We start from the raw sequence: 27,655 nt of genomic DNA, 5'->3' as shown, positions 1-27,655 counted from the left end.
ATGGCTGCCCGTCACAGGAGGAAATCCCGATCGTCCTAAGGTAAGTACTAACTAACCTAATTCTACCCCCTAACCCTAACCCTCCCTTAGGGTTGCCTAACCCTAACCTCCCCCCCAAGTGCCTAACCCTAACCCCCCTATAAGTACCTAAACCTAACCCCCCCTTCCCCACAGCCTAAACCTAAGTCCCCCAGGGGGGTGCCTAACCCTAACCTCCCCCCGGGGGTGCCTAACCCTAACCCCCCCTTCCCCTGGCCTAAACCTAACCTCCCAGGGGAGGTGCCTAACCCTAAATCCCCCCGGAGCCCTAAACCTAACCCTCTCCCCTGCGTGGCTGTCCGCGCCTGGCGCCCGGCTTACCTTTGATCAGCCATGTGTCGGGCTCCCGGAATAGGTCTAATGACAGGCATCGGGATTTCAATGCCTATCATTAGTGCCTTGCAGAGATTAAGCAGTCGGGAAGCTGGCTGTCGGGATAAGGTCCGTCGGCTTCCCGGCTGCATACCTAATATTCAAATGTACAGTATACCACATAATGAATACATTCATTACTGTATCTCAGATACATAACAAGCACAGTGTATATATAATTTTAGGGGTATCGGTATGACATACTGCCGGACCTAAGCCTGGCGGATGAAATACCGATGCCAGAATTCCAGCAGATGAAGATTGAAGATCCCGACGGCACCTGGTAAGTATCCTAACCCTCCCCATTCCCCCCTAAACCCTCCCTTAGGGGTGCTTTAACCCTAACCTCCCCCTAGTGCCTAACCCTAACCTCCCCCCAAGGGGTGCCTAAACCTTACTCCCCCTCCCTGCCCCCTAAACCTAACCCTCCCGGGGGGGTGCCTAACCCTAACCTCCACCCCTGGGGGTGCCTGACCCTAACCCCACCTTCCCTAATCCTAACCCTCCCGGGGGGGTTGCCTTACCCTAAGTCTCCCTGAGAGTCCCTAAACCAACCCCCCACCCACAGCTAACAGGTCCTGATGCCCGTCTTACCTACGTTCGGTATACCAGGTGTCGGGATTTCGGCGTGGGTCTGATGATAGGCATCAGTACTTAGATGCCTATCATTAATCCCATGCTGGCATTTCACAGTCGGGAAGCCGGCAGTCGGCTTCCTGTCTACATACCCATTTTAGGCTGTACCCAATAACATTGGATAATCACAACAAAGATAATATGCTCTATGGGGAACATATTTATTCTCATGTTTGAGATACCTAATTGTGGAACATATTTACCCTTATGTTTGGGATACTAATGAATTTTCCTTTTAAGCAGTTGTAAATCACATAATAAGTCCCAAACAACCTTGTTTGAAAAAGCATACACAACCTTATAAGATATACTATATATGAGGAAGGTAAAAGATGCCTAATGAGGTATAAAAGCATTATTGTGCTATTTGATCTGTTTCTAAAAATATTTCACAATAAAGTACTCTCAATTGGTACCCTGACACATATATGAGAGATAAGTATCTCAAGCACTAAAAATAATATATATATAATATAATATAATAATATAATAATATATATGCTAGTAAATGAATAATGAAATAAAGCATTTACAGTGAGATTTGAGTATAATAGTCCATACACTGTGAACTCTCCATATTGGGACAATAACAGTGAGCTTGAATCCATGTAAAGTATATATAAGTTGTAACCAGAACAAGATCGTAAAATAAAGAGTTGACAAGCAAGATTTATTTTAGTCATACTTTATTTACTTTATTCATATTTTCACATATTATTGTTTACACAACATTTTTCTTTTAATATTTCACTGGAGAGGCATGTAATTTTATTTGAGAATTAATAAAAGTTATATTTTAGTCTTATCTCTTTAGTGTGCCAACAAAGAAACTTTCTTTCCTCTTTCCATGGGGGGAATTCAATTCAGCGCGATGATGAATAGCCATCCTCTGGGGTTCTGGTCAGCTAGTCTCCCATCCTGCACTGCAACCCTGGTCAGCTGTTCTATGCAGCAGCTGACCAGGATTCCAGTGCAGGACCCAGGAGACCAGCTGACCTAGAGTCCCGGAGGTCATCACCGAGCACCCTGGATGCAGGTAAGTTTTTTTTTTGCAGTGGTCAGCTTGTGATCTGTTTAGACCACACAGCTGATCACTGGTACCTGGCTCCCAGCTCTGCTCTGCCTGTTAGAGCAGAGCAAGAGTAGGGAAACCAGGGGAAATCCTGGATAACGCCATCTCCAGGAGGCGTTATTATCACAGGGCTTCTCCCGGTCTATTTTAACAGTAAATATTTTAGTAATTCTAGCCAGAACACATTTCCCATTACAATTATGGGAAATGTGATCTGCTTACTAAAAATATGTGATAATTAGGGCTTGGAGTAGAATTTCATGAATTCTACTCTAATTGTCCTTTAGTAAATTTACATGATAATAAAATAATGTAAAAAGGGTGTGAAAACACCCTTTCTCACTATATTTTAGTAAAAATGATGTTAGTAAATAGGCCCCTATGACAAAAACATTTGCACTCTGGTACATAAAACATCCTTACAGAGGAAGAGACAGTTTTCATCTGTGTGCGATTCTGGAGTGTGGAGAACTCTGATATTAAAAATCCTTAAAGGGAAAATGAGGGAAGGGCAGAAGATGGGACTTGCAAGGACCAAATACTCCATATTGAGTTCTGCTCTTATGAGGAGGAGCTGCTGCAGACACAGAATTCCAACCTAGGATCCTCCCTGGCCTACATGTGTGGGACGTAGATTGACCACTCTCTCAGTCCCAGCCTGGTGAGTAACAAACACTTTTTCATATCATAGCATGTCTTTAATTTTTCATTTTACAAAAAACTATTTTGAAGGAATAATTGTAACCAAAAAAGCACAATGCATCAGTCTCCCAATATATATACTAAATTATTTTAAAAGGTAATTTTTTTAACAAAAACAAATACAATTATTATTTTTTTTTCTTGGCCTATTAAAAAAAATTAAAATAGCACAATCTGATCTTAGGACACTAGTAATGGCTGTGACTTTGGTCTTGTTGTACTGGCCCTACGTACATTTTTATTTTCTTAAAAGTCCAAAAATATGGTCTTTAATTGCCTTTTTTTAGTGATGTTTTTCTTTTTTTCAAAACTCCACTACCAAGACGCAGCTCAACAGGATGATGGTGAAAATGAATAGTCCTAAAGTTAAAATGTTAAAAACAACTAAATTCTACAATGTAATAAACTCATGCTCTTCACCAAAAATGAAAATTGACATATATAGTAGGGTTCTCTCTGAAGCGCTCTTTAATCACTACAGATTCTTCTGACACAAACAACTTTCAACAAGCTGCTCAAGATACGACTACAAAACCCCACAACGTATCTGTCCCACAACACTGAAATTTAAATGTCCAATATTGTTGCAATTATATACCAGTAAACTAATATGGCTCAATCACCAATTCATATATTAGTTCCTTTTCAGTAAAAATTATCTCTCTCACTGTTCATATAAGGAAAACAAGTTCCCATAGAAAAAATAGAAATAAATATAAAAATTCATCCTCCAGCCGTTCAAAGGAAACTTATTTATATTCTAATTAGTCCAAGTGTTAATCTTAACTTGCTGCTACATGCTGCTTCCTCCCTGCCTACCCCATCTGTGTCACCCCTGTTTGTCTGTCCCTCCCCCTTAGAATGTAAGCTCCTATGAGCAGGGCCCTCTACCCTCTTCTGCATCTCCTTACTCTACCTTAATCTACTTCTTACTCTCTACCAGAGCACCTAACACTTGGTTGCTTTGCATTGTTGCTTACCTGGGTGTTATGGTCGCAAATGTAACAATGTATATTATCCATGTCCTGTAATGTATTGTATTGTATTGTAAGTCACTGTAAATCAATCTATTTGTTTATGTACTTTGTAAGGCGCTGCGGAACACTTGTGGCACCATATAAATAAACGCTAATAATAATAATAATAGTCTCAAAATTTATACAGTATGCCAATCCATCCAAGCAAGGATATGTATACAAAGTAACCATAACAAATGTCTTTATTTAAAACAGAATATTCTTAAAAAATCCCAAACAAAAATTCTTCAAGTTCAAATCAAGTGTGTGGGTAGAGCTTAGTGGACCTGCAGGGACCTCAAAACTGTTCTGCAGAAAACAGCAGATGTCTTTAGCAGTACTGTCCCAGGTTCAACACCTATAACTCCCGAATGTTGTAGAAGCGGGATGGTAGTTGTTCCCTGGACGTAGCTATCGTGGCTCTCACCCATGGCTGTCTCCTCACGGCTCTCACCTGCTGCTGCCTCTTGAGCCATATTAGTTTACTGGTATATTAACATTGTACTGTGGTGAAAATTAAGAGATTATCTACGAATATTGGACATTTCAGTTTCAGCGCTGTGGGACTGACACATTGTGAGGTTTTTTTAAACTGAAAATTTAGTTTATATACAGCAAGCTACATATAAAATATTTAGGAATAATCCATTTTTTTTAATTTCATAAATATAATATGAATATATACGGCATGTTTTGGGCAAGTGCTGTAGAATTCATTATTTGTTTAGACTAGAGATGTGCAGTTCGGTTCTCCAGAAATCCGAATTCACCCGAATTTCGTGAATCCGGGTAAATCCGAGTCGTGGCTATAATCTCCTGAGGAGATCCAGGTAAATCCGGGTCGCGGTTCTGATCGTGGTTTGGAATTCGGATTTTAAATCCGAATTTCAGGTTTTGGATTGCATAAATGATTTTAGCTGTTTTTAAAAACTTTTTTTCTATTTTTTTATTTACAAAATCCAGATCCAAAACCAAAACACTTGAGGGTGGTTTGCAAAACTAAATCTAGATCCAAAACCTTGAAGGAGATACAGTTCCAAAACCAAAACCAAAACACGGGGGTCGGCGCACATCTCTAGTTTAGACATATTACATCACAATAGAATCCAATGCCATGGTGTTTATTTTTATTTTTAGGGGGGATTTTCCTTACATATCCTACTTAAGTGTTATATAGTAACTCAAAATTTTAGTCTTTTTTGCCCTGGTTGTTAAGGATGACAAACCAATATGAATGCTTTTCATTAATAATGGAAACTAAGCTCTCTAATATGTATTTTTCCACCAAACAAATTTACATGGGGCAGTGTAATACTGTCCATTTGCTTGTCTTGTCAGGTCTATCACCTGCCATTCCAACACATCCCCCACAGGTACAGTCTGTGGAGCAACAGGAGAAAAAAAAATTTGTAGTTGGTGAAGGAACAAAAGCCTAAAGAGGAGACAACACCAAAAACCAATGAGGCCACACAGGAACAAGAAAAATAACCTTCTGTGACCAGAATGGGCTAGGTGGTCCGGTGAAATGGCCCCCCTGGTTGTGGCATCAGCCCCTCGCTAGAAAGGGTCCGGTGCTGGTTTTAATCATAGGGGGACCCCTACGCAAATTGTTTCCCCCTATAATTAAAACCAGGACTGGCTCTCCAGCCAGGTGCTGGTACCTTATTTACGGTGGAACCCTACATGTTTTGTTCCCCGTAATTTTAGGTACCAGGACAGGCTGGCAAGTCCGGGGCTGATCAGCCTTTTGGGGGGCCTCATGTCATTTCTTTTTTAAATTAACCCTTAGAACACACTTGCCATTCAGAAACATACACAAATCGCACTGATTTGTGTATGTTCGATGGAAACTCACAGCTCAGGAAGTGGTGCATTTAAAACTTCTATTCAGTCCCCAATTTGAGTGTAAAACGGGCGACTTTAGCAAAACAAATATTAGTAAATTCACGATTTGTATTAAAAAAGTGAAAAGTACTTCTGAATTGAGCCAATGGTGATATCATTTCTATTGTTCAAAACGGCCGAATTTGCGACATTAAACTACCTGATTTCAACCTGAAAAACTGAATAAATCACCCGACTTTAATCATAGTAAATTCCCGATTTACAAAAAAGTTATATTATCACCTGAAAATGCAAATCGGGACCAATACGAATCTTAGTAAATTTACCCCTTAGACTCTCCTCAGGGATTTGTGACATTTCTGAGCGCACAGTTGGTTCCTGTGCCTTTTTCTTTTTAATTTTTTTGAAATGTCTACAGGAAGAAGGGCTTATATCATCATAAGAGGCAGAATCACCAGTCATAACTAAAAGCCAAGGCATGTATACCCTTGAGCATCAGCTTTAGTAGATTACGTAGATGGACTAGCATCATCATGACTGGTGGCAATGGCAGCAGCACTATCATTAGTATGTGGCTCCTGCTCTCCTCTCAACTGATCATTCTCCATATCAACAGACACAAACGAAGTGGGTACAGCAATTATATGTCAATTTGTACCAATTTTAAATATTACACTGCGATATCAATGACCTACTGAACAGTGTCACAATATTTTTTATGAATTAAACACTTCTGTTTATGTCCTGATAAAAAGGCCTATGTGCCTTGAAACGTCGAAACATGTATTTGCCATGATTATGACGTTTGTTTGAATATATATATATATATATAAATATATATATATATATATATATATATACATATATAGAATATAATTTGTATATATGTATATGTATATATATATATATATATATATACATCTATATATATATATATATATATATATACAGTATATATACTATACTGCCCTCTCCTGGCTGTGCTCCTACCTCTCTGTCCCTTCTCCTTTCCCCCTCCTCTTCCACCAATGGTAGGTGTTTCACAAGGCCAGGAGCCTCCTGAAAATCAGGTGCTGTCCCCTGCCCGCTGTAAGCGTAGACAAGTTTCCAGGAATGGCTGCCTCCCCCCGTGCCCCCATGTGAAAGTGGGCGGCCCGGGGAAGAGGGGCGATGAACTGATTCTTGCTGAATTGCGTCATCGTAGCCCTGACCCCTGCTTTACAATGCACGCCCAAACACCACCAACTTAAGCTGCTTGACCCCCCCTGATGCACCGACCTGGCAGCCCCCTCCCGGAGGGGGCTGCAAGAATGTTGGTAAGTATGAATTACACTACTATCTACTCTATACTCCTTTCAACAGTTGTTACAGCAATGTTTATATATCATGTATTTATCCTGTATTGTCTTGTATTATAAACACTGTTCTCTTGTTCTGCTGCTACCTGCTCCCTCCTCCATGTCTACTCCATCTGTGTCACACCTATTTGTCTTCCCCTCCCCATTAGATTGTTAGCTCTCACGAGCAGTCCCTTTACCCTCTTGTGCTTCTCCTTACTTATATCTTCATCTACTCCTCACTCCCCATTTGGGCACTTTACACTCGGTTGCTTATGTCTTGTTACTTATTTGAGTGTTATGATCGCTTATGCAGCAATGTATATAAACCTTGTCCTGCATTTTACTGTACTGTAAGTCACTGGTTTCTTGCTCACTCTTGTACTTTTAGTACTTTGTACTTTGTAAAGCGCTGCAAAACATTTGTAGCGCCATATAAATAAAGGTTATTAATAATAATAATAATAATAATGTGCTCTGTTAGGCGCTGCGGAACCCTTGTGGCACCATATAAAGGATAATAATAATAATAATAATAATAATAATAATAATAATAATAATAATAATAATAATAATGATAATAAAAATAATAATAATGTTCTTTGTTAGACGCTGCGGAACCCTTGTGGCACCATATAAACGACAATAGTAATAATAATAATAATAATAATAATAATGGCAGTAATATTATATCATATTAGTTAATGCTATTCTTTTGGTGAAGATGCCGGTCTCCTGCAAGCATGTGCGGCGGTATATCAATATTCCAAAATAACAATCTGTTTGAGTTGACTATCATCACATATTGTCACACTGTTATCAAAAATGGGTCGATAATACATAGTATATTATTTATTTACAAAATATGATTTTTTTTAAACTTGAGAAAGCAAAAAAACCTGACCTGATTGAGCTAAATTAATTTTATTTTAGATTTAATTTAATTTTCATATAAATTATCACCTTTCCCAGCAAAAATATTTTGCATGCTCATAGGACTACCATGCACTAGTAACTAGGAAAATACCCTGTAAGTATTTTGTCTTTAAGGGGTCTATTTACTAAGCAGTGTTAGTAGACAAAGTGAAAAGTGATAAGAAAGTGATAAGGTGCCAGCCAATCAGCTCCCAACTGTCATCTCACAGGCTGTTTTTGAAAAATGACAGTTGGGAGCTGATTGGCTGGCACCTTATCACTTCCTTATCACTTTTCACTGTCTCCTAACACTGCTTAGTAAATAGACCCCTTAATGTTCTTGCTAATAATTACAGTAGAACCCAGAAAACCACACGGCAACATTTTAACAATACTACAAACTGTAAATACATAATACATACCAGACTGGCTCCCTTCACTCGCTTCAGCATATATGGATAATAGAATGGTAATGCATTGCATATCTGTGTACTACACATTTACCTTAGTACATAGACCACATAATAATACTTGGCCTCCAGGGAAGAGGCTGAAGGCAAACAAAGATTTCTATAAGCAAGATACCAGGTTATATTTATGAAGCAGGGATAACCCATTTCTCCAGTATTTGTTACCAGTTAATCATCTCTTCATCCTTCTTTGTAGATTAGTCATTGTGTTCTCCTGCAGTCCCTGTATTTCCACAGTTTACAATGTCCCCACACCCTGCTATGGTGACTGCATTGACTGATCATTTTAACAAGGGTCAGAAAACTTTATCTATCCCTGGCAATGGGAGACCTGTGAAGAAGGAAATACATTACTTGATTCCTGCTAAAAGAAACTTCTGTGCTGGCCTCACATACACATTCACAGAGACTCTCCACAGGCAGTGCTAAGCTGATTGTTAAGTAGATAAAACCCCCCAAAGCGGTGTTGGGTTTCTACCGGGGCTGCAAACGAAGAACTGCAGTAATAGAGAGATCAGTATTTCTGCAATATAGATTTTCAGTTAGTGTAGGGGTCTACAGAAATAAGCCCCTCAGTGTAGGATTCCATCAGGACAGGGAAACCAAAATTGTTTGGACTCTTGTCAGACTGTTAATGTGCAGCTCAAATTTCTATCTGCTTTTCTAGTTATATTTACACTGTGCTACTAATTTACTATTTCTATATTGTGTTCTATGCAGCTACTGTAACTGCATTTACTAACCCTGTCTTATATTTCTTTCCATCCTGAAGATTCCGGTTGGACTCCTACCAACAACTTCTAACCATTATGTTTGCAGTAAAAGAGATTAACATGAACCCCAGTGTCCTCGGTAACATGACGTTAGGATTACAGGTGTATAAGACGTGTAATGTGCCTCACTATGAGGTACAAGGAGCTTTACACTTGTTATCTGAATCCAGCATGGTCATCCCCAACTACAGGTGTCGTGGGCAATCAGCCTTCAGTGCTGTCATAGGATCATTCTTTTCCACAAACTCAATGATGTTGGCAAATATTTTGGGCGTCTTGAGATACCCTCAGGTAAGAATAGTTTTTTTATTATGTAGTCCCTAGAAGAGTACTTTTTTAATGAAGATTGTTCCTTACATTAACTTTATTTTACTTATTTATTATCACTTACTTATATAATTCCAGCATATTCTTTTGCGCTTTACAATTTGGAACAAACAGTAGTAGAACAAAACCAAGTGATAACAGACAGACATAATGGTAAGAGGGTCCTGCTCACCAGCTTACACTATATATAACAATATGAACTAGTGATGCTCATGGTTTAAACTAGAGATGAGCGGGTTCGGATCTCTGAGATCCGAACCCACCCGAATTTCGGGGCTCCTGGGCGATCCGAGTGCAGCTCGGATCTCCTGCCTGCCCCGGAACCCTGACCCAAGGCAAAACCTCGTGACCCCTCTGTCGAGTCACAAGGTTTTGTTTTGAGTGGGCTTAAAGCTGATTGGCTGAGAGAGCCGTCTGTCACAACTCTCAGCCAATCAGCGTTAAGCCCATTGAAAACAGCACAAAAGAGGAAAAGAAAATTGCGCCCACCATCCCCCACCACCTGACACTGCCAGCACCCCCCACTGCCGACACGCCCAGCACCCCCACCGGCAGCACTGAGGACACTGCCAGCACCGCAGCACTGCCATTCCATGTATTGAGGACACCGTCAGCAACCCCACTCTGCCAACACTGCTGTCACAGTAAGTGCACTATTGGTGTATCCAACCCACACTGTATAACACACTGTATCCATGCTGGAAATTAGAAACTGAACTGCCACATGTTAGTGCCGCCCACTGTGTCACTTAGCTTAGTCAGCCAGCTAGCTGGATGCAACCTTTTGGCCTTCACTAGATGAAGCAAATAATATTGTGAGGTTGTCAAAATTGATAGGAAATTACCGGAAATAAATGTTATTGAGGTTTATTATACTGTAGGAGCAAAACAGGCCCATTTTATGTGATTTTAGCTGTTTTTATGATTTTTTAAGAAAAAATCCAGATCCAAAACCAAAACATGAAAACAAAACACGGAGGTGAGGTTTTGGCAAAATCCTCCAGATCCAAAATCAGTGTATATCCAGATCCAAAACCAACACCAAAACACGGGGGTCGGCGCACATCTCTAGTTTAAACTGTTAAATATGACAACTTGTGTCAGCTAAGTGCGTCATTTGTGAATAAAAGTGTTTCAGTAGTGGAAGCACTTCAAAGAGGGTAATATGCGAGTGATTGACGAATCGCGTTCTGGGAGACCATCCACCATGGTTACAGATGTCAGCATTGCTAAAGCTGCAGATATGTTGCAAAATGACAGAAGGTTAACTTTACACAAACTCTTGGCTTGACTTGGCATCACATTCGAACGGGTTCAGCATATTGTGACAAAGGAACTAAAAATACAACACGTGTGTGCCAGGTGGTTACCCAGAAATCTCACAGATGCAATAACGAGTTGAAATGTGCAAGAACACCGTTCGAAGGTCAGAGAGGATACCCAATTTCCTTACATCGATTGTGACATGTGACGATGTTGAACTTGCCACCATCATTATCTAATTCCTCATCCTCATCAGTGTGTACATCATCTTCACACAATATTAATTTGTCCCCGCTGGAATCCACCATTACAGGTGCCTCTGTATTTTGTTATGTAATTGGCAGTAAAGGTCTTCCTCTTATAATTTGTAGTTCATTTTGATGAAAATCACCTTTTCCACATTTTATGGAAGTAGCCTCCCATGCTGTTCGCTGTCAAGGTTCCTGGCTGCACTGAAAACTCTTTCTGAGTACACACTGGAGGGTGGGCAGCTCAAGTAGAGCAAAGCCAGTTTGTGCAAGTGCCTCCAAATTGCCTTTTTTTTCCCCTGACAGTAGCAAACAGACTGTCTGACATGCCTATTTGGATGCTATGATTAAAATAATCCTCAACCATTATTTTAATGGTGACCGTATCAGATGGAGTCATGTAGAGGTCTCATTAATTGAAGGCAATTCTTTTAGACCTGGCCAGATGTCAAAAGTTTGTTTTGACTCATCTGCATCACCAGTGGGTCACCAAGGACAGCTGAGTTTTTTTCTGGCAGCCGCACTTGCCAGAGAAACTGAAAGAGGAGCCATAGCTGCATTACAAGCTACTTTTATTTACAATTATCTTGCACTGCTCGGAGTCACAGTGCCTATTTGAAGTTGTTGAATGCAGTGGGCTATGGCCTGCAGACTCAATGTGACAGCACAGGGAGTGTTTGGACACAAAATAGCTGGATGGACACAGTACTTATGGAAGGAATAGTACAACACCAAACCAGCAAATATATATATTTGGTAAAACGTTTATTAAAACAGTTTTTTTACACTTTCTTTTAATTTAAACTGGTGGTTTTTTTACAACCAACCGACTCTGCTTGGAGTCACAGAGCTGCTTATTTGAAGCTTTTGAATGCAATGGTTTATGGCCTGTGGATTCACTGCAGTACCAGTGTGCGACAGAGGACATTGAGTGGATGGACACAGCCCTGGATGGACACAGCAGCACAGCTAGATGGACACAGCCCCGGATGGACTCAGCACAGCCCTAGATGGACACAGCCCCTGGATGGAACAGTGCAGCCCCTGGATGGAACAGTACAGCCCCTGGATGGAACAGTACAGCCCCTGGAAGGACTCAGCACATCCATAGATGGACACAGCTTAGCCCCTGTATGGACACAGCACAGCCCCCTGGATGGACACAGAATGGCCTCTGTGGATGGAGACAGCCCCCCTGGATGGACAGAACACAACCCTCAGACAGACACAGCACAGCCCCACACAACAGAGTATTGCAGCACTTAAATGCAATACGAAACCAGCAAGAATTTGACTTGGGATTGATGATGTTTTGCCTCATTTTTGGATTCCAGTCAGGCGGAAAGACCCAAGCCCGACTCAGATCCAGCTTGGACCGTTATGTTTGGGTGGGTCCGGTTCTCAAAGTTGGTGATTGATGTTTCCATGGTGCAGTGATACTGGTGTAATCTGACAACATATTGTAGTGAGTTGGGTGATAACAGGGAGCTGATTATACCTTAGATGGGGGACGTGTATCAGTGTATGCTTAAGGTGCCTAAACACTTGGCGATGTGCTCACGATCCGACATTGTGTCTGATTTCCCCTTGAACTTTCCCCAGCAGCTCCCCGACAGTTGTGGGCATGAGTTGGTGTTAAAAACTGTCCAATATGACAAACGATCTATCGTGCCTCCTAACTATTCCAGTGCACCATGACTGAGATTGTCAGATCTGCCCTACAGGACGGCAGATCTGAAGATGCGATGTGCGACCTGCGTGGATGTGCATCGGCATCGTGATCATGAGTGGACACACAATTTGGGCATATTTTACATGATTTGTCGTCACAATGCGTCGGAATTGGGCAAATCATGTAAAATATCGCTAAGTGTGTAGGCACCTTAACTCTTAAAGATTGAAAGGGCATAGGGAATAAAACCTGAGAGAGTAATGGGAATACTCAGATATCTTTTATACTGACGAAGTTGTAAAAAATAAAATGAGATTTGAATAAAAATAAAATTTAAATAAACAAATAGAATGAATGACTGCAAATGAGAATAAGATAAGGAGGGGTGTCGGTGAACCAAAAAGCAGAAACAATATAAATAAATTATGAAAAATATGAAGGAAAGAGGGTTGACAATTGGTGATTGTCATTACTCAGAGGAAAGGATGGGATATGGAGGTACTAAGTTACGTGTTATGTGTTGGAATTAATCTGTGATATCAGACTTCACCTCATTATCCAGGTTCAATCCATAAGGTGTTATGGTTTTATGGGTCACCAACCACTTCAGTTCTTCCTTGGTGATCTTTCTAATGTCATTTCCCCCTTTCCAGCTGTTTGTTAAGACTTGAATTCTTATGAACTGTAGGCCCTTTGAGTCTTTATTATGTTTCTCTTTGAAGTGATGTGAGAGACTATGGGGCCTGTTCATCAAACGATAAATGGCCCGGTAACCATGCAGATATCATAGTTTCCGCATATTTTAGTTACCAGGCCATTCATCATCAGGGGTCCAATAGTACCCCCGTAGTATCCTGCAAACTCCAAAAACTGAAAGTTTTTGTAGCTTGCTGCCGAGAACAAGCGCCATCTTCAGACGATGTTTTCTCTCACAGCCCCGCTTCTTCCTATGGGAAGGAGTTCCGGGGGTGCAAAGAGGGATCCGAGGGGATCCCTCCACTGCCTACTAACGGTCTCCCTGGTGGCTGTGCACATGCATGACCCCTAGGGGCATATTATCCATCCAGCTAGGGTGGTGGCCACTACTTGTAATGATATAGCTATTAATACCCACTGGTTTGCGGTGCAGATTTGATCATCTTCAATGAAAATGGTGATGTCCAGAAAATGTCCATATTTTTTTATTGCAGTCAGTTGTAAAGATGAGGTTATTGTTGTCACTGTTTATGTATGTGTGGAATTGTAGAAGATGGTTTTTTTCCCCTTGCCAGATGAAGAGGACGTCATCTATGTAACAAGGTCTAGGTTTGGCCCAAACTCATGCTCAGACCAGATGTTAATGTCCTCCTGCATGCTAATTTTGAGACTAGGTAATAACTCGAATCTAGTTGTCTGGGGCGCACTCTGCTCTACCTGGCCGCATTAGAATCATACACACACTCTATGTTAGGTGGCAGATCATTCAGATTTCCCCTGCGTAAACAGGGAGAACATAATTTTATATTGTATTACTGTACATATGTGTAATTTTCTGTCTTTTTCCAGATCAGTGCATTTTCAAGTATCTCTCTTCTAAGTAATAAAATAATGTTCCCCTCCTTTGTCAGGACTGTTCCCAGTGATAAGGAACAGTCTAAGGGACTGGCAAAGCTCATTCTGCACTTTGGTTGGACCTGGGTCGGTATGTTGGCTACGGAAAATGATTATGGCCTACAAGGAATTCAGCCAATCAGGGAGGAAATAACAAAGGCTGGAACTTGCGTGGCCTTCACTGAATATATTCGATTATCTCAACAAGACCGCAATGCTCCACACATAGTCAAAGTCATCAAAGAGTCATCAGTTAAGGTCATCATTATCTTCGCATCTGATGCTGATTTGGTTCCTATCATGAATGAGATGTTGAAACAGGAAATTAAAGGGAAGATTTTTGTCTCCAATGCTGGTTGGTCAATGTCTAATTTGTTCTCAGCTGGAGGCTTTTCTCAGGTTTTATCAGGATCCATTGGTTTGTTTATCAACAATAGAGTGATTCCAGGATTCAGTGACTACCTGAACGAGGTCCGCCCTTCATTGGTAGAGTCCTGGGTGAACGTATATTGGGAGAAACTCTTTAACTGCCAATTTCGCTATCAGGAAAACATAACTATGGGTCCTACAGTGAAAGAGTGCACAGGAGCGGAGAGTATAGACAGCGTCAGGAACAGCTTTATGTATACTAGCGGATTAAACTATACACACAGTTATTATGCTGCTGTCCATGTTTTGGCCAAAGCTTTGGAGGATATGAACAAATGCAAATCAAAAGAAGGAACATTGTCTAATGGGATCTGTAAAGACATTTTTACTTTTAAGCCATGGCAGGTAATGTTATGTCCAGAATGTCGTATGAAAAGCTACTGTAACTACCCATAATGCTCAACAGTTATTTATATATTCATGTAGCACACACATGACCAAACAGTATGTTTTTGAATCTTGGTTTGAAAGTAGATTAAAGATACAAGTGGACAAAAGTAATGTGCATACCAAAAACTTATTATAATCATACCAAAAACTTTAGCACTTTCTATGGTATCTTTAGGAAGGTAACCTCATATGATGGCAGTATGATCAATGGTCCAGAAGGTAGACTTTTCCCTGGGGTATGAAGTAAAGACATATTGCACAGAATAGATATGGAAACAGGAGAGACGTGTGTGTGTGTTCTGTGATAAACTGGGGTAATTTAGCTCAGTATATGGGTTAGTGGTGCAGTATCTAGGTGCACAATAAGGGTCCACACGCAACTTTCAGGATTAAATGAAACAAATGGTGATTTACTATAGTTAGGAACAAAATAATAATTAACCTAGCCTCCAAGCAGGACACTACCTCATTTCTTGGCCCCTCGCTATCATGGGCAGTCAGTCTTTGTCCTGTCTTCACAGATATACTGTAGACACAGCCTACTGGCCTGGCTTGTATGCCACAAAGTCACACAAAGGGCCAAATGTTTTCTCACACTTTTTACATTCGACCAATGTAATATAGTCCAAGAACAGGAATAATTGCATGTTTTTCAGGCTCAAAAAAATCTCACGATTTACACTCTTATCCAGATGCTTTCCTATTTTGAAGATAGAACTAGACCAATGTAATACTGTGAGAGTTTACTGCTAAACTCTCACATTTTCTAAACTCTTGCCCTATTTCACTTGGCCCAAAGTCTCTCTTGTGATCCTCTTTGCCTCCTTGCATGTCTGAACACGACATCTTGGCTTGTAGCTTGGCTGCTATAACTTCACATACACAGTAAGTGACATGGCCCTCCCTACCTTGCAGGTCTGGATGTGGCCTCCTGTCCTCCCACTGGCCTGGCTTGGCAAACTGGGCTCTTTGGCTGCCTCTGTCCTCCTTAGACTGACTCCACATGCAGCCTGACTGGTCTGCCTTATTAGCCTCAACTGGGCTCTGAACACAAGGCAGCTCTTATGTGTGGTCCTGCCTCCTTTTTGTTCCATGTGTGGGTGGATCCTTCCAGTTCCACGTAGAATACATGGCTAACTATCACCACCTAGCTTGATATTGCCACAGTACATAAGTGGTAATGTTCTTCATGGTATTTTCTCCACTACTTTCTCTAGAAAGTGAGTGCAGCCAATGCTAACTTAGAAAGGGAGGAAGTACCAACATAGTAGGGGAACCAAACAAACAGGACTGGATTGAGTGGAGCCATCAAAAATGAAACAGTGCAGGATATGTTGGAGGTAAACACATAAGGTTAATGTAAAGCCAATAGTTAGTATTTAATTCTATGTTTCTACATGGAATTTGAATACAGTATTTTGGCTGCATGCCAAGCTAAACAATGGAAATTGTACCTGGTTATTATCAGCATATGTGGGCAGTGCATCATATATACATCAGTGATTATCTATATGCCAAAATTTTCATTATTCAGCCTAGATTTCTTGTGACTGTCACAGGCCACAATTATCACAAGCTGCCCACCTACAGAGGTGCCAAGGGGCTATGTCTGGGGGTACAGGTTTTTCAAGACAGCCCCCCATTCATTGCTTCTTTAAATGGCACCGGATGGGGAATCTTTAAGTACTTATTTGTTATTCCACCAGTATTTGGGCCAAAATGATCACTCAGCAACTCTGCTCATGTACTTCTATCAGAGATAGTGGTGGTGGATTATGGTGGAGTAGATAAAATGGTCTGGGGGTGATCAATAATGGTTTTGCTGGAGCCTTTTGGTTCCACTGAAGGAAAATCCTAATGCCATAGCACAGGATGACATTGTATGACATGCTTGTTATGTGCTTCCATCTTTGTGGCAACAGTTTGGGGAAGGCTCATATATATTTCAGCATTAAAATAGCCCTCATGCACAAAGCTACTACATTGGAAAATGTTTGATTATTTTTGTGTGGCCTGCATAGAGCCCTGACTCTAAGTTGTACACATTTTGAATGAATTGGAATGCAAACTGTGAGCCAGCCTTACCACAGAACATCAGTATCCTCAGTCATGTTCGAAAATATATCGAAAAGCTTTCCTAAAAAAGTGGAGCCCTTCATAGCAAAAAAATATGTTTTAGAATGATATGCTCAACAAGTGCATACAATATGTGTATAAAAGAGAATACATATGACTGACAGGCAGTCAGGATGCCTGCGGTCAGAAGACCTACAGCAGCATCCTGATGTTCAGGATCCCGACAGGAGCCAGTAAGCAGCCTAACCCCCCCTCTCCCCCCTAACCCTCCCCCAGTGGTATCTAAACCTAACCTCCCCCTGGTGGTGCCTAACCCTAACCTCCTCCCGGTGTTGCCTAAACCTAACCCCCCCTTCCAGCACCATAAAATTAAACTTCCACGTGTGGTGCCTAACCCTATCCTTCCCCCAGTGGTGCCTTACTCTAACACCCACATCCCGCAGCCTAACCATAACCCTTTTTCCTGCATGGCTTGCCCATGTCTGAAGCTGCTATTGCCAGGAAGGTCCCTAAATCTAACCCTCCCATCCCCGGGGTCGGGATTCCGGCATTGGTATATTGACATCCAGCTTCCTGTTCGCTGGCATCCTGATGGCATCCTGTATAAAAGATGTTTGCTAAGTGAGACTTTCTTCAATAACTCAATAATTTAAAATACAGAATAAAGTTCAATAAAGTAGAATAGTGTCAAAATAATTATGCGGACATCGCAACCAATTTTCAAATACCATGACTCCAGATGGCGGTATTCAATTAAAAAATGGTCATAACATTTTTTAAGTAAAAAACTTATGAGGAAGAAAAAAAAAACATGCACTCACCAAAGTGTTTTGGCCGCTTCTCTGTCTGGTGTGCCCAACTCCACACTCCTGACAGGTCTCACACACACTTTGTAGACATTGGCTGGTAGGGTATCACACACACCAGGGGTCACAAAAGGCTCACATACTCTGACAGCAGTCACACAGGAATCGGTATGATTTATCGTGAAACCCATGCACGGCGGTTGGAATCCCGACAGCGGCATCCCGGCAGAGGAGGAAATCCCGATCGTCAAAGGTAAGTATATACTAACCTATTTCTACCCCCTAACCCTAACCCTCCCTTAGGGGTGCCTAAACCTAACCTTCCCCCCAGTGTCTAACCCTAATCCCCCCTCTAAGTGCCTAAACCTAACCTCCTCTTCCCCACCGCCTAAACTGAAGTCCCCCGGAGGGGGTGCCTAACACTAACCCCCTCTTCCCCTAGCCTAAACCTAACCTCCCAGGGGGGTGCCTAGCCCTAAGTCCCCCCCGGGATCCCTAAACCTAACCCTCCCCCCCGCGGCTATCCACGCTCGGCACCCTGTGTCCTTTTGATCGGGATGCCGGGCGTCAGGCTCCCGGCGTATGTCTAATGACAGGCCACGGCATATTGAAGTCTGTCTTTAGACCCTTGCCGGGATATGACAGTCGGGAAGCTGGCTGTCGGGATTAGGTCCGCTGGCTTCCCAACTGCATACCGTCACACACACCCCGGCGGTCCCACACACACTAAAGGGGGGTCATACACACACCGGCGGACTCAAAAATACTGACAGGGGTCTCACACATGAGAGGTATCTTACACACATGCTGCGGAAGATGATGAGGAAGACTTCCAGCGTGTCAAGGAAGCAGAGGTGGCGTACAGTGCTACAAGAAGGTAAGTAAGCTCATTGTAAAGTCATTGGGTGGTGTCTTAGCAGTTCTGAAGCAAGTCCAGACAATTCTTCCTAAAAATAAAGATTTTAGGAAAAATTGGACTTGTTCTAAAGGTGTCCAAAAAAATTTTAGCACCCAAAAAAAAAAAAAATTCTCTCACCCAATTAAATACCAAAAATCTCACACCTGGGGGAAAAACCCTCTAATGCGAAATGTTTTGGTAACTTGCACCGAATTCAATATGCCCACAGATTGTTGTGCACCTTAATAAGAATATGGAAATATTTACACAATGGCGGCTTTTCAAAACCAACAATTGTTGGCAGTTCTGGACATGGTATTTAAAGGCCAATAATATGAAATGCAAAACCAAGTGTGATTTACATTTAAAATGATTGCCCTTTTAAATCCCACAGCCAGAACTGCCAACAAGCATCTACAGTATTTGAAAAGCTGCTGCTCAGTTAGTGACGTTTATGCATTTTGATTATATCAAACTTCATCAGGGTAATATGTTACTCCACTGTAAAGTCATGTAAAGATTAAACGTATATATGGAATTATTGTGGCTTTTTTCATCTGGTTCTTTTGGAGTAGAGTCAGCCAGGACTGTGGCTACATAACAAACAGATAGGTGCCCATTTATTAATTATCACATTTGCTAAATGATCTGGTATTACAGCCCACCATTGCATTGCAATTTGCGATCATAGCACTGGAATATATCATCCAGCAAACAAAGGCCCTTTGCCTTGGGGAACCCTCTGTCGGCTTATTACAAAAAGTGTAGCCCATAGGCTACAAAGGGCTAATGCATTGTGGAATTTGATAAATCTGGCAGCATCACATCTCCCATAGATAACTATGGGGGCTGCGCTTGTCAGAGGGAATGGAGGGATTGCAGCAGGTATAGGAGATATCTGCTGTAGTCCCTCCTTCATACATTGGGCAATACTAAATATTTGCAGTTACTCCCCAAAAATGGGTGTTATCGGGTAATAAGCCACAAATATTTAATGATAAATGGGTTGTACAGTCCTGACATTTTTATTACTTTGGAAAGTGGGTGTCACGATCCCAGCCAGAGACACCAGAGTCAGATCCCACCACTTACCTCTCCGGGTGAGGTCTCAGCTGTCTCGGCATGCCTGTGGTCACCATCGTATCCACTCCTCCTCCCTGTAGCTTCCGACATACTCACTGGCCATGACAGTCTGTGTAAGGTGACTGTCCATCCTACAACAGGAGACCAGTTTGCTGTCACCTGATGTCTCCAGCCAATCCCTGCACTCCCAAGAGTATATAAGGATTCTCTGAGCATTGAGCACTTGCCAGTGCAATGCTATCCTCAGCCTAGCTGTGTGATTTCATCTGAGTTCCTGTGTTTATTAGTTCAATTGCTCTTCAGTACAAATTATCATCTCGCTGCACTGCTAGCTCCAGTATCCAGTTCCATCCCGGTGATCCTGTACCATCAGTTCAAGTCCGATTTCCTCCACCATTGGTTCCAGTCTGATATCCTCTATGGTCAGTTCCAGTCTGATATCCTCTACTATCGGTTCCAGTCTGATACCCTGCACCATCAGTTCCGGTCCGATACTCTGCACCATTGGTTCCAATCTGAGATCCTGCACCATCGGTTCCAGTCCGTTATCCTGTACCATTGGTTTCAGTCCAATATCCTCTACCATTGGTTCTTTCCCAGTGTCGTCCAACCCGGTTCCATCCCGGGGTTGTCCAGTTCGGTTCCTACCATGAGATTCAGTTGTCAGCTGCCAGCACAGGGAAACCCAAGCAGAGGACTGCGACCTGCACATCGGGGGCGCCGCTAATCCCAAACCCGCTTGTGGGAGTCCCTGTTGAAAACCGTGTTAGACTCCACTCCCCTGTACTGGGTCTCAGCCAATCCCTAGTACTGTCCAGTTTCTTTCAGCCTAGGACTACATCTCATGTGCCTTAACTATATAAGACCATCCAGTTTTCAGACTCGTGCTCTAGAACCCATTCCAACTAGCGACTCTAGTCCGGCTCCACAATCAAACATACTCAAGCATGACAGTGAACATGTCATACTTTTTACAGTCTGTACATATATTTGTTGCTCTCCAAACATTTTACTCAATTAGACATTTGTCCTTTAATATTATTTAAAGATTTATTCACTACCAGTTAACTCAATAAAGAACATTCTTCACTTACATGTCATATAGAATGTACTCTTAATATTTTAAATGTGGCCACTATTATATACTGCATTAATATTTTATATCTATTTTTTTACCTTATGTTATTACTGTTGTACACATATTTTGAAGATTGTCTACACTAAATATTTATGGTTTATTACACACACACACACACACACGCACACACAATTAAAGATACACAATTATAAAGTAAAGCCTATTTTCAAAAAAAAAAAACTAACCAATATCTTACAGCTCCTGCACTATATAAGGAAAGTCAGGGTTACCCTGAGCAGCGGAAGAGACATTTACTTTGATGATAATGGAGACATCCCTGCAGTCTATGACATTGTGAACTGGAGGCTGACCCAAGAAGGGACTATGGGACAGGTCAAGGTTGGCAGCTATGACAATGTAGCATCTTCTGGACAAGTTCTCAACCTCAACTCTAGTCTGTTGTTGTGGTCAATGGGAGCAAAAGAGGTGGGAAATTGTAAAGATTGTAAGATTCAATTCTAAAGTGTTATATTAAGGGAAAGATGCATGACATTTTAACATAGGCTATTGTGTAATAAGGACTGATATAAAGATTATTTATGAAGAAATTGTAATGCAAACTGAAATATTGTGTTCTACTACATAGTAGCATAAATGGGATGTGGTTGGCATACCGGCGTGCAGAATGCTTACTGTCTAAATACTGGCTCCGAAATCCTGACAGCATACCGGGGAGGGAGGGTTATGGTGTGGGGAGGGGGAGGTTAGGCATAGACACTAGGGGGAGATTAGGTTTAGGCACTGGGGAGGGAGGGTTAGGGTGCAGAGAGAGGGAGGTTAGGCTTAGATACTAGGGGGGAGATTAGGTTTAGTCACTGGGGAGGGAGAGCCAGGGTGTTGGGAGGGGGAGGTTAGGCTTAGGTACTAGAGGCGAGATTAGGTTTAGGCACCAGGGAGGGAGGGTTAGGGTGTGGGGAGGGGGAGTTTAGGCATAGAAACTAGGGGGGAGATTAGGTTTAGGCACCGGGGATGGAAGAATTAGGGTGCGGGGAGTGGGAGGTTAGGCTTAAGCACTAGGGGGGAGATTAGGATTAGGCACTGGGGAAGGAGGGTTAGGGAACGGGGAGAGGGAGGTTAGGCTTAAGCACTAGGGGGGAGATTAGGTTTAGGCACCGGGAAGGGAGGGTAAGGGTGCGGTGAGGTGGAGGTTAGGCTTAGGTACTAGGGGGGATATTAGTTTTAGGCACCGGGGAGTGAGGGTTAGGGTGTGGGGAGTTTAGGCATAGAAACTAGGGGGGAGATTAGGTTTAGGCACCAGGGAGAGAGAATTAGGGTGTGGATAGAGGGAGGTTAGGTTTAGGTACTAGGGGGAGATTAGGTTTAGGCACCGGGAGGGAGGGTAAGGGTGCGGGGAGGTGGAAGTTAGGCTTAGGCATCAGGGAGGGAGAGTTAGGGTAGGTTTAGGCTTACCTTGTTTCCTGATGGAAGTTGGGATTCTGACTGTCGGGATGCAGCTGTCGGTATTCTGACCAGTGGCATCCTGACTGCCGGCAATCTGTACCCAACCCACATAAATGCCCTGTAGTTCAGAATATTTCATGTTTTATATAATAGTCATGTCTAACGCCTCAATCACAATTAACCTCTGGATCACAGGGCACTTTATGGTAGATCATCCTTGTAATGAATACAGAAGGGGATAGTCTACGCACATCGCCCATTTCATATTCTGCCACACTGCCCTCAGATGACATTATACCAAACAGTTCACCCAGTTCATATTATGCCACACAGTTCTCCCAATTCACATTGCGCCACACTGCCTCCAGTTCACAATATGCCACACAGTTCCCTCAGTTCATATTATGCTACAGCGCTCATGTTCTCATTATAACACACATCACAACTGGGCAGGCATTTCAATTTGCCTGTCTAGTTGTGATGTCATTGTCGGGATTCCTGCAGCCAGCATAACTGACTGATTGGTCGTCCGTACACACTGGCATATGTGCACATTATATATGCAAGATATATTGCATCTGCCATGCTGCACGGCCAACACGATATATATGTGAACAAAATTATTCTCAGATATACTGTATGTACACATGGCCAGATGCACTGAACGAAATACCATACAGTGTGTATCCGGCATTAATGCTGGTTATAAGGGAGCTAATTATTATACATTGGATAATTTTGTTGAAAGGAAATTTTTAATTGTTTTCTAATGAAGGGATAATGTTGTGTGTCCTAAACAAAAATACACTTTATTATATAGTGATCTTACAACTGCCCTCTATGGGAAAATTGAGAGAATTTGCTCCCATGTTATGTGGCCACTAATGAAATTATTTGTTTGAGTCACTACTCTGGCGCTGGTGCTCCAGCTGCATTCTCGCATTAAGCAGCTGCAGTTGCATCGTGTCTGGCACTCATGCCCAGGGTCAAAGACTTGCTTTATAGAAAAACTTAGCAATTTAGGGGTGCCAAAATTAACTTACGTCTTGCCCCAAACCTATAAATGTTCTGATGTCCCTGTTTGGGAGCAAGCGGCTCCAATTACCAGATTTTGGTTGGAAAGATAATATTCAGATGTGTGTCCAACTTAATGAAGCTGTGAATCTGTCATCCTTAGTGTGTGTGTGGGTGTGTGTGTGTGTAGGTGGGTTTTTTTGAGGGGGGCAGGGGAGCCAAAGTGAGCTATGTATTAGAATTGTTCTAAATAATACTTTATGAGATCTTTATTTTTTTATAGGTGCAAAGAATGACTAGGCAAACACTGGTGATACAATAATTTGTAATATTTGCTAGTAAGAACAAAATCTAAGCCTGTCTCCATTATTTCCATAGGTCCCCCGCTCAGTCTGCAGTGACAGCTGTATCCCAGGTACGAGGAAGGCGGCTATAAGAGGACAACCTGTGTGTTGTTTTCAATGTGTCCCCTGTCTACAAGGAGAAGTATCTAACCAGACAGGTGAGTTACAGACCTGCTGACATCCTGAGACACATGAGACATTAGTAAAATATTAAATGTTTGGAGTGTAATCATCATCAGTGTTTATTTATAGGGCACCATGGATCCCATGCTCACACCTCATGTGATCTGTCATTCTACCCTAGATTGTAAGCTCCTAGGAGCAGGGCCCTTCTTCTTCTTCTCACAGCCCTTTTCTCTAGCACTTCAATGACAGCCATCACCTTGTACTGAGAATTGTGGTGCTAATTGTTACTTGTGATCTGATCATGTTTTCTACTGTACTGTAATGTAATGTTCTGTGTACTCTCTACTGTCCTACTGTTGCTGTATGTATGGCGCTGCAGACTACTTGTGGCACCTTACAAATAAAATGTAATAATGATAATAATAATAATTAGTTGTTATTATTATTATTATTATTTTTTTAGCCATTATTATTATTATTATTATTATTATTATTATTATAATTATTATTAGCCTTTATTATTATCAGCCTTTATTATCAGCCTTTATTATTATTATTATTATTATTGTTATTATTGTTATTAGCATTAATTATTATTATTATTATTATTATTATTATTATTATTATTATTAACATTACTACCACTAATGTACTTATCTGTAGAACATACAGTTTTACAAGCATATAAAAAAAACATTTTAGAATATATTTTCACACCTAGACTACTGCAATGCCCTCTACCTTGGTCTCCAGCAAAAGAATTGTACTGCTTGTAGATTGTACAAAATGCAGCTGTCAGGCTATTAACTAACCAGTCCTGTTGCATCCACATAGCAACCATTCTTTATTCTCTTTACTGGCTGCCTGTAAAATGGCTAATCATTTTCAAGATTGGCTTACTGACTTTCAAAGACCTACATGACCAGGGCCCAAGGTACTTGAAGCAGCTTCTGATCCCTTACTGCTCCACTTGATTACTGTTATCCATTGACAAAGGACTATTAACAGTACCTAGAATCTTCCAGATTTAATTTGGGGGTTAAGTTTTCTGCTTTGTGGTTCCAAATCTATGGAACTCACTTCTCCAAGAGTTTACATTCCACAGAGAAATGAGTGGATACAAAGATGTTGTGAGGAGCAGTAAGGCTTACATTCAAGATAGTAGAATTAGGCATAATAGGGTACCATGAAATGCAAATTTTTAAAGGCATTTTTAAAGACTGTGAGGCAAGGTGAAAATCACATACAGTAGAGTATGAGGGTATATTCCAGAGTTTGATAGGAGTGTGAAAGAAGTTCTGAAGATGGAGTGTAAGTAGGATATAAGGGAGGAGGAAAGAAGGGGGTCATTGGCAAAGTGGATGAGATGGAGAGCGTTTAATGAGGTTGGAGATATTGTGGTGGGAAGAGTGGTTGAGGGCTTCATTGATTAGTGAGATGACTTTGAATTTAATTTTGAAAAGCATAGGGACTCAGTGGAGGGACTGACAGAGTGGGGAAGTAGAGGTGGAGTGCTGATAGAGAAAATGAAGCAGGCAATGGAGTGGAGAATGGAATAAAGATGAGCAAGGCAAGCATGGGATAACCAAGATAGTCTTAGTGGCTTCCAGAGAGAGAAAGTGTCTGAGTTTGCAGATGTATTGGAGGTGAATGCAAGAATATTGAGTAATACACTCAAGAGTGGTGAAAGGGAGGGTGGAGTCAAGGATGAGACACAGTGATTGAACAGATATTAGGATGTGCATTAGAGTACTATATCAAAGGGCTGACGGAGTGAAAAATATGGTTTCTTACCAAAATATTCTTCTTTGTGCTTATCTCCCCTTATAATTGATAGCATAAAAAGTGATATTCTAATAACACAGGGTGAGAGATTGATTGTTCTGAATTTTCTTACTCCAGTAATGTAGAAAATCAGAATAGATACATGACTTTGCTGTACAGTACTCCTATTTCAGCTTTGTGGTTCCTACTCTTTCGAACTCGCTTCCCTGCAAAGTTTGAGAAGCCTATTTTGGGATATCTTGTGCTCTGCACGTACTTTAAAATAATTTTAATTTTCTTCTTGACCTGAAAGTCATTATGGTCCCTTTCTCATAAAATACTGTATGTGAGGCAAAAAGTGATATTTGACTTTTCCAATAAGATTTTTAATAATATTTGTTAGCTAATTTTTCTGCATGAATAGAGATACTGTAAATGTTTCCATGTAAATAGTCTCTTTGTATAATAGTTTTATTTACTTTCTCCCTTCCATACAAAATCTAAAAAACATTATGTAATGTCATTATTTTAGATTCTATTGGTTGCCAGAAGTGTCCATGGGACCAGTGGCCAAATCTCCAGAAAACAGAATGTCTACAGAAGCCTATAGAGTACCTGTACTATGAAGATCCATTAGGAGCAGCATTGGCAGCATCAAGCATACTGTCCTCCTCCATTCCTGCATTTATTTTAAGACTTTTTGTCCACTATAAGTATACTCCCATAGTGAAAGCTAACAATTATTCTCTAAGCTGCCTTCTGCTGGTGTCCCTGTCTATGTGTTTCCTCTGCTCCTTAGTTTTCATTGGGTATCCCCAACCAGAGAATTGTCTCCTACGCCAAGTCGCTTTTGGCCTGTTGTTTTCTATTTGCATCTCTTGCATTTTGGCAAAAACTATCATGGTAGTGTTCGCTTTCATGGCCACCAGACCAGGCAGCAGCCTGAGGAGATGGACCACACCTCAAGTGTCCTACATGATCATTTGTACTTGTTTTCTTTTACAGTTCCTCTTGTGTGTCACTTGGCTGTCACTCGCCCCTCCTTTCCCACAATACAACACTCAAACTAAACCAGGACTCATTATTGTTGAGTGTAATGAGGGCTCCGCCATTGCATTCTGGACCATGCTGGGTTATCTGTTTCTTCTGGCCACCATTAGCTTCATTGTTGCCTTCCTGGCTCAGAGACTCCCTGACAGCTTCAATGAGGCCCAGTTTATCACTTTCAGCATGTTGGCTTTCCTCAGTGTCTGGGTCTCCTTTATCCCAGCCTCCCTTAGTGCTCAGGGAAAATACACTGTGGCCATGGAAATATTCGCCATCCTGGCATCCAGTTGGGGTCTGGTGATCTCTATGTTTCTTCCTAAATGTTTCATCATAGTGTTCAGGCCTGACATGAACTCCAGAGTGCATCTTATGAGAAGAGCCCAAGATCAGATATAGATATAATTATTGTCAATAATTAGATATTACTGCTATCAGTTAAACTGTCATGTAATAAAAATATGCTTTGTATTGTATCATTTCTCTGATGCACTTTGAAAGGAAAGTGTCTAATTAAAAAGTGGACTGAGAAATCCAGTTTACCTTACAGTAAATAGTTTTCAAAGACTAGATTTGTATTAAACTGGTTTGCTTCTGAAATTCTGTATTTATTTATATAGTATTAAAATTTTAAAAAGAAAGAAGGCCCCCCAACAAATATAAATTCTGGTCTGCTTTATGCTAGCTTCATGTTATATACACGTGGGACCAAGCTCTAATGCTGGCCACACACATAGCGATATTTTACCCGATCTGGCCGATTCCGACACATTGGAGTTACAGATCGTGTAAAATATGGTCAAATCCTAAGTAAATCGCGAGTCCCCACTCATGATCACGATGTGATGCGCATCCCCGCTGGTCG

General features: G+C 41.4%; 1 protein-coding gene across 1 annotated transcript; it reads left to right on the top strand.

Moving 5' to 3' along the window:
* Positions 1-647: 647 nt before the first annotated feature.
* On the top strand, positions 648-27,189 carry LOC148505884 (extracellular calcium-sensing receptor-like). Its single transcript, XM_088447600.1, has 7 exons — positions 648-694; positions 2,615-2,749; positions 9,177-9,468; positions 14,233-15,051; positions 21,296-21,523; positions 23,891-24,014; positions 26,279-27,189. Exons 1-7 carry the CDS (start codon positions 648-650, stop codon positions 27,187-27,189), a joined length of 2,556 nt encoding a protein of 851 aa, XP_088303726.1.
* The last annotated feature ends 466 nt before the right edge of the window (positions 27,190-27,655 follow it).

Source organism: Taudactylus pleione, unplaced genomic scaffold, assembly GCF_031769625.1.
Source record: "Taudactylus pleione unplaced genomic scaffold, aTauple2 ptg000435l, whole genome shotgun sequence".
Taxonomy (NCBI): Eukaryota; Metazoa; Chordata; class Amphibia; order Anura; family Myobatrachidae; genus Taudactylus; species Taudactylus pleione.
The sequence above is the reverse complement of the archived record's forward strand: the minus strand, read 5'-3'. Positions and strand labels throughout refer to the sequence as shown.

What these genes read in the sequence shown, in the direction of transcription:
- LOC148505884 (XM_088447600.1), top strand. Translation starts at nt 648, where the DNA reads ATGCCAGAATTCCAGCAGATGAAGATTGAAGATCCCGACGGCACCTG. An exon ending in CTGGCCTACATGTGTGGGAC is followed by an intron (nt 2,750 to 9,176) that starts GTAGATTGACCA and finishes TCCATCCTGAAG; the next exon opens with ATTCCGGTTGGACTCCTACC. An exon ending in AGAAGTATCTAACCAGACAG is followed by an intron (nt 24,015 to 26,278) that starts GTGAGTTACAGA and finishes TCATTATTTTAG; the next exon opens with ATTCTATTGGTTGCCAGAAG.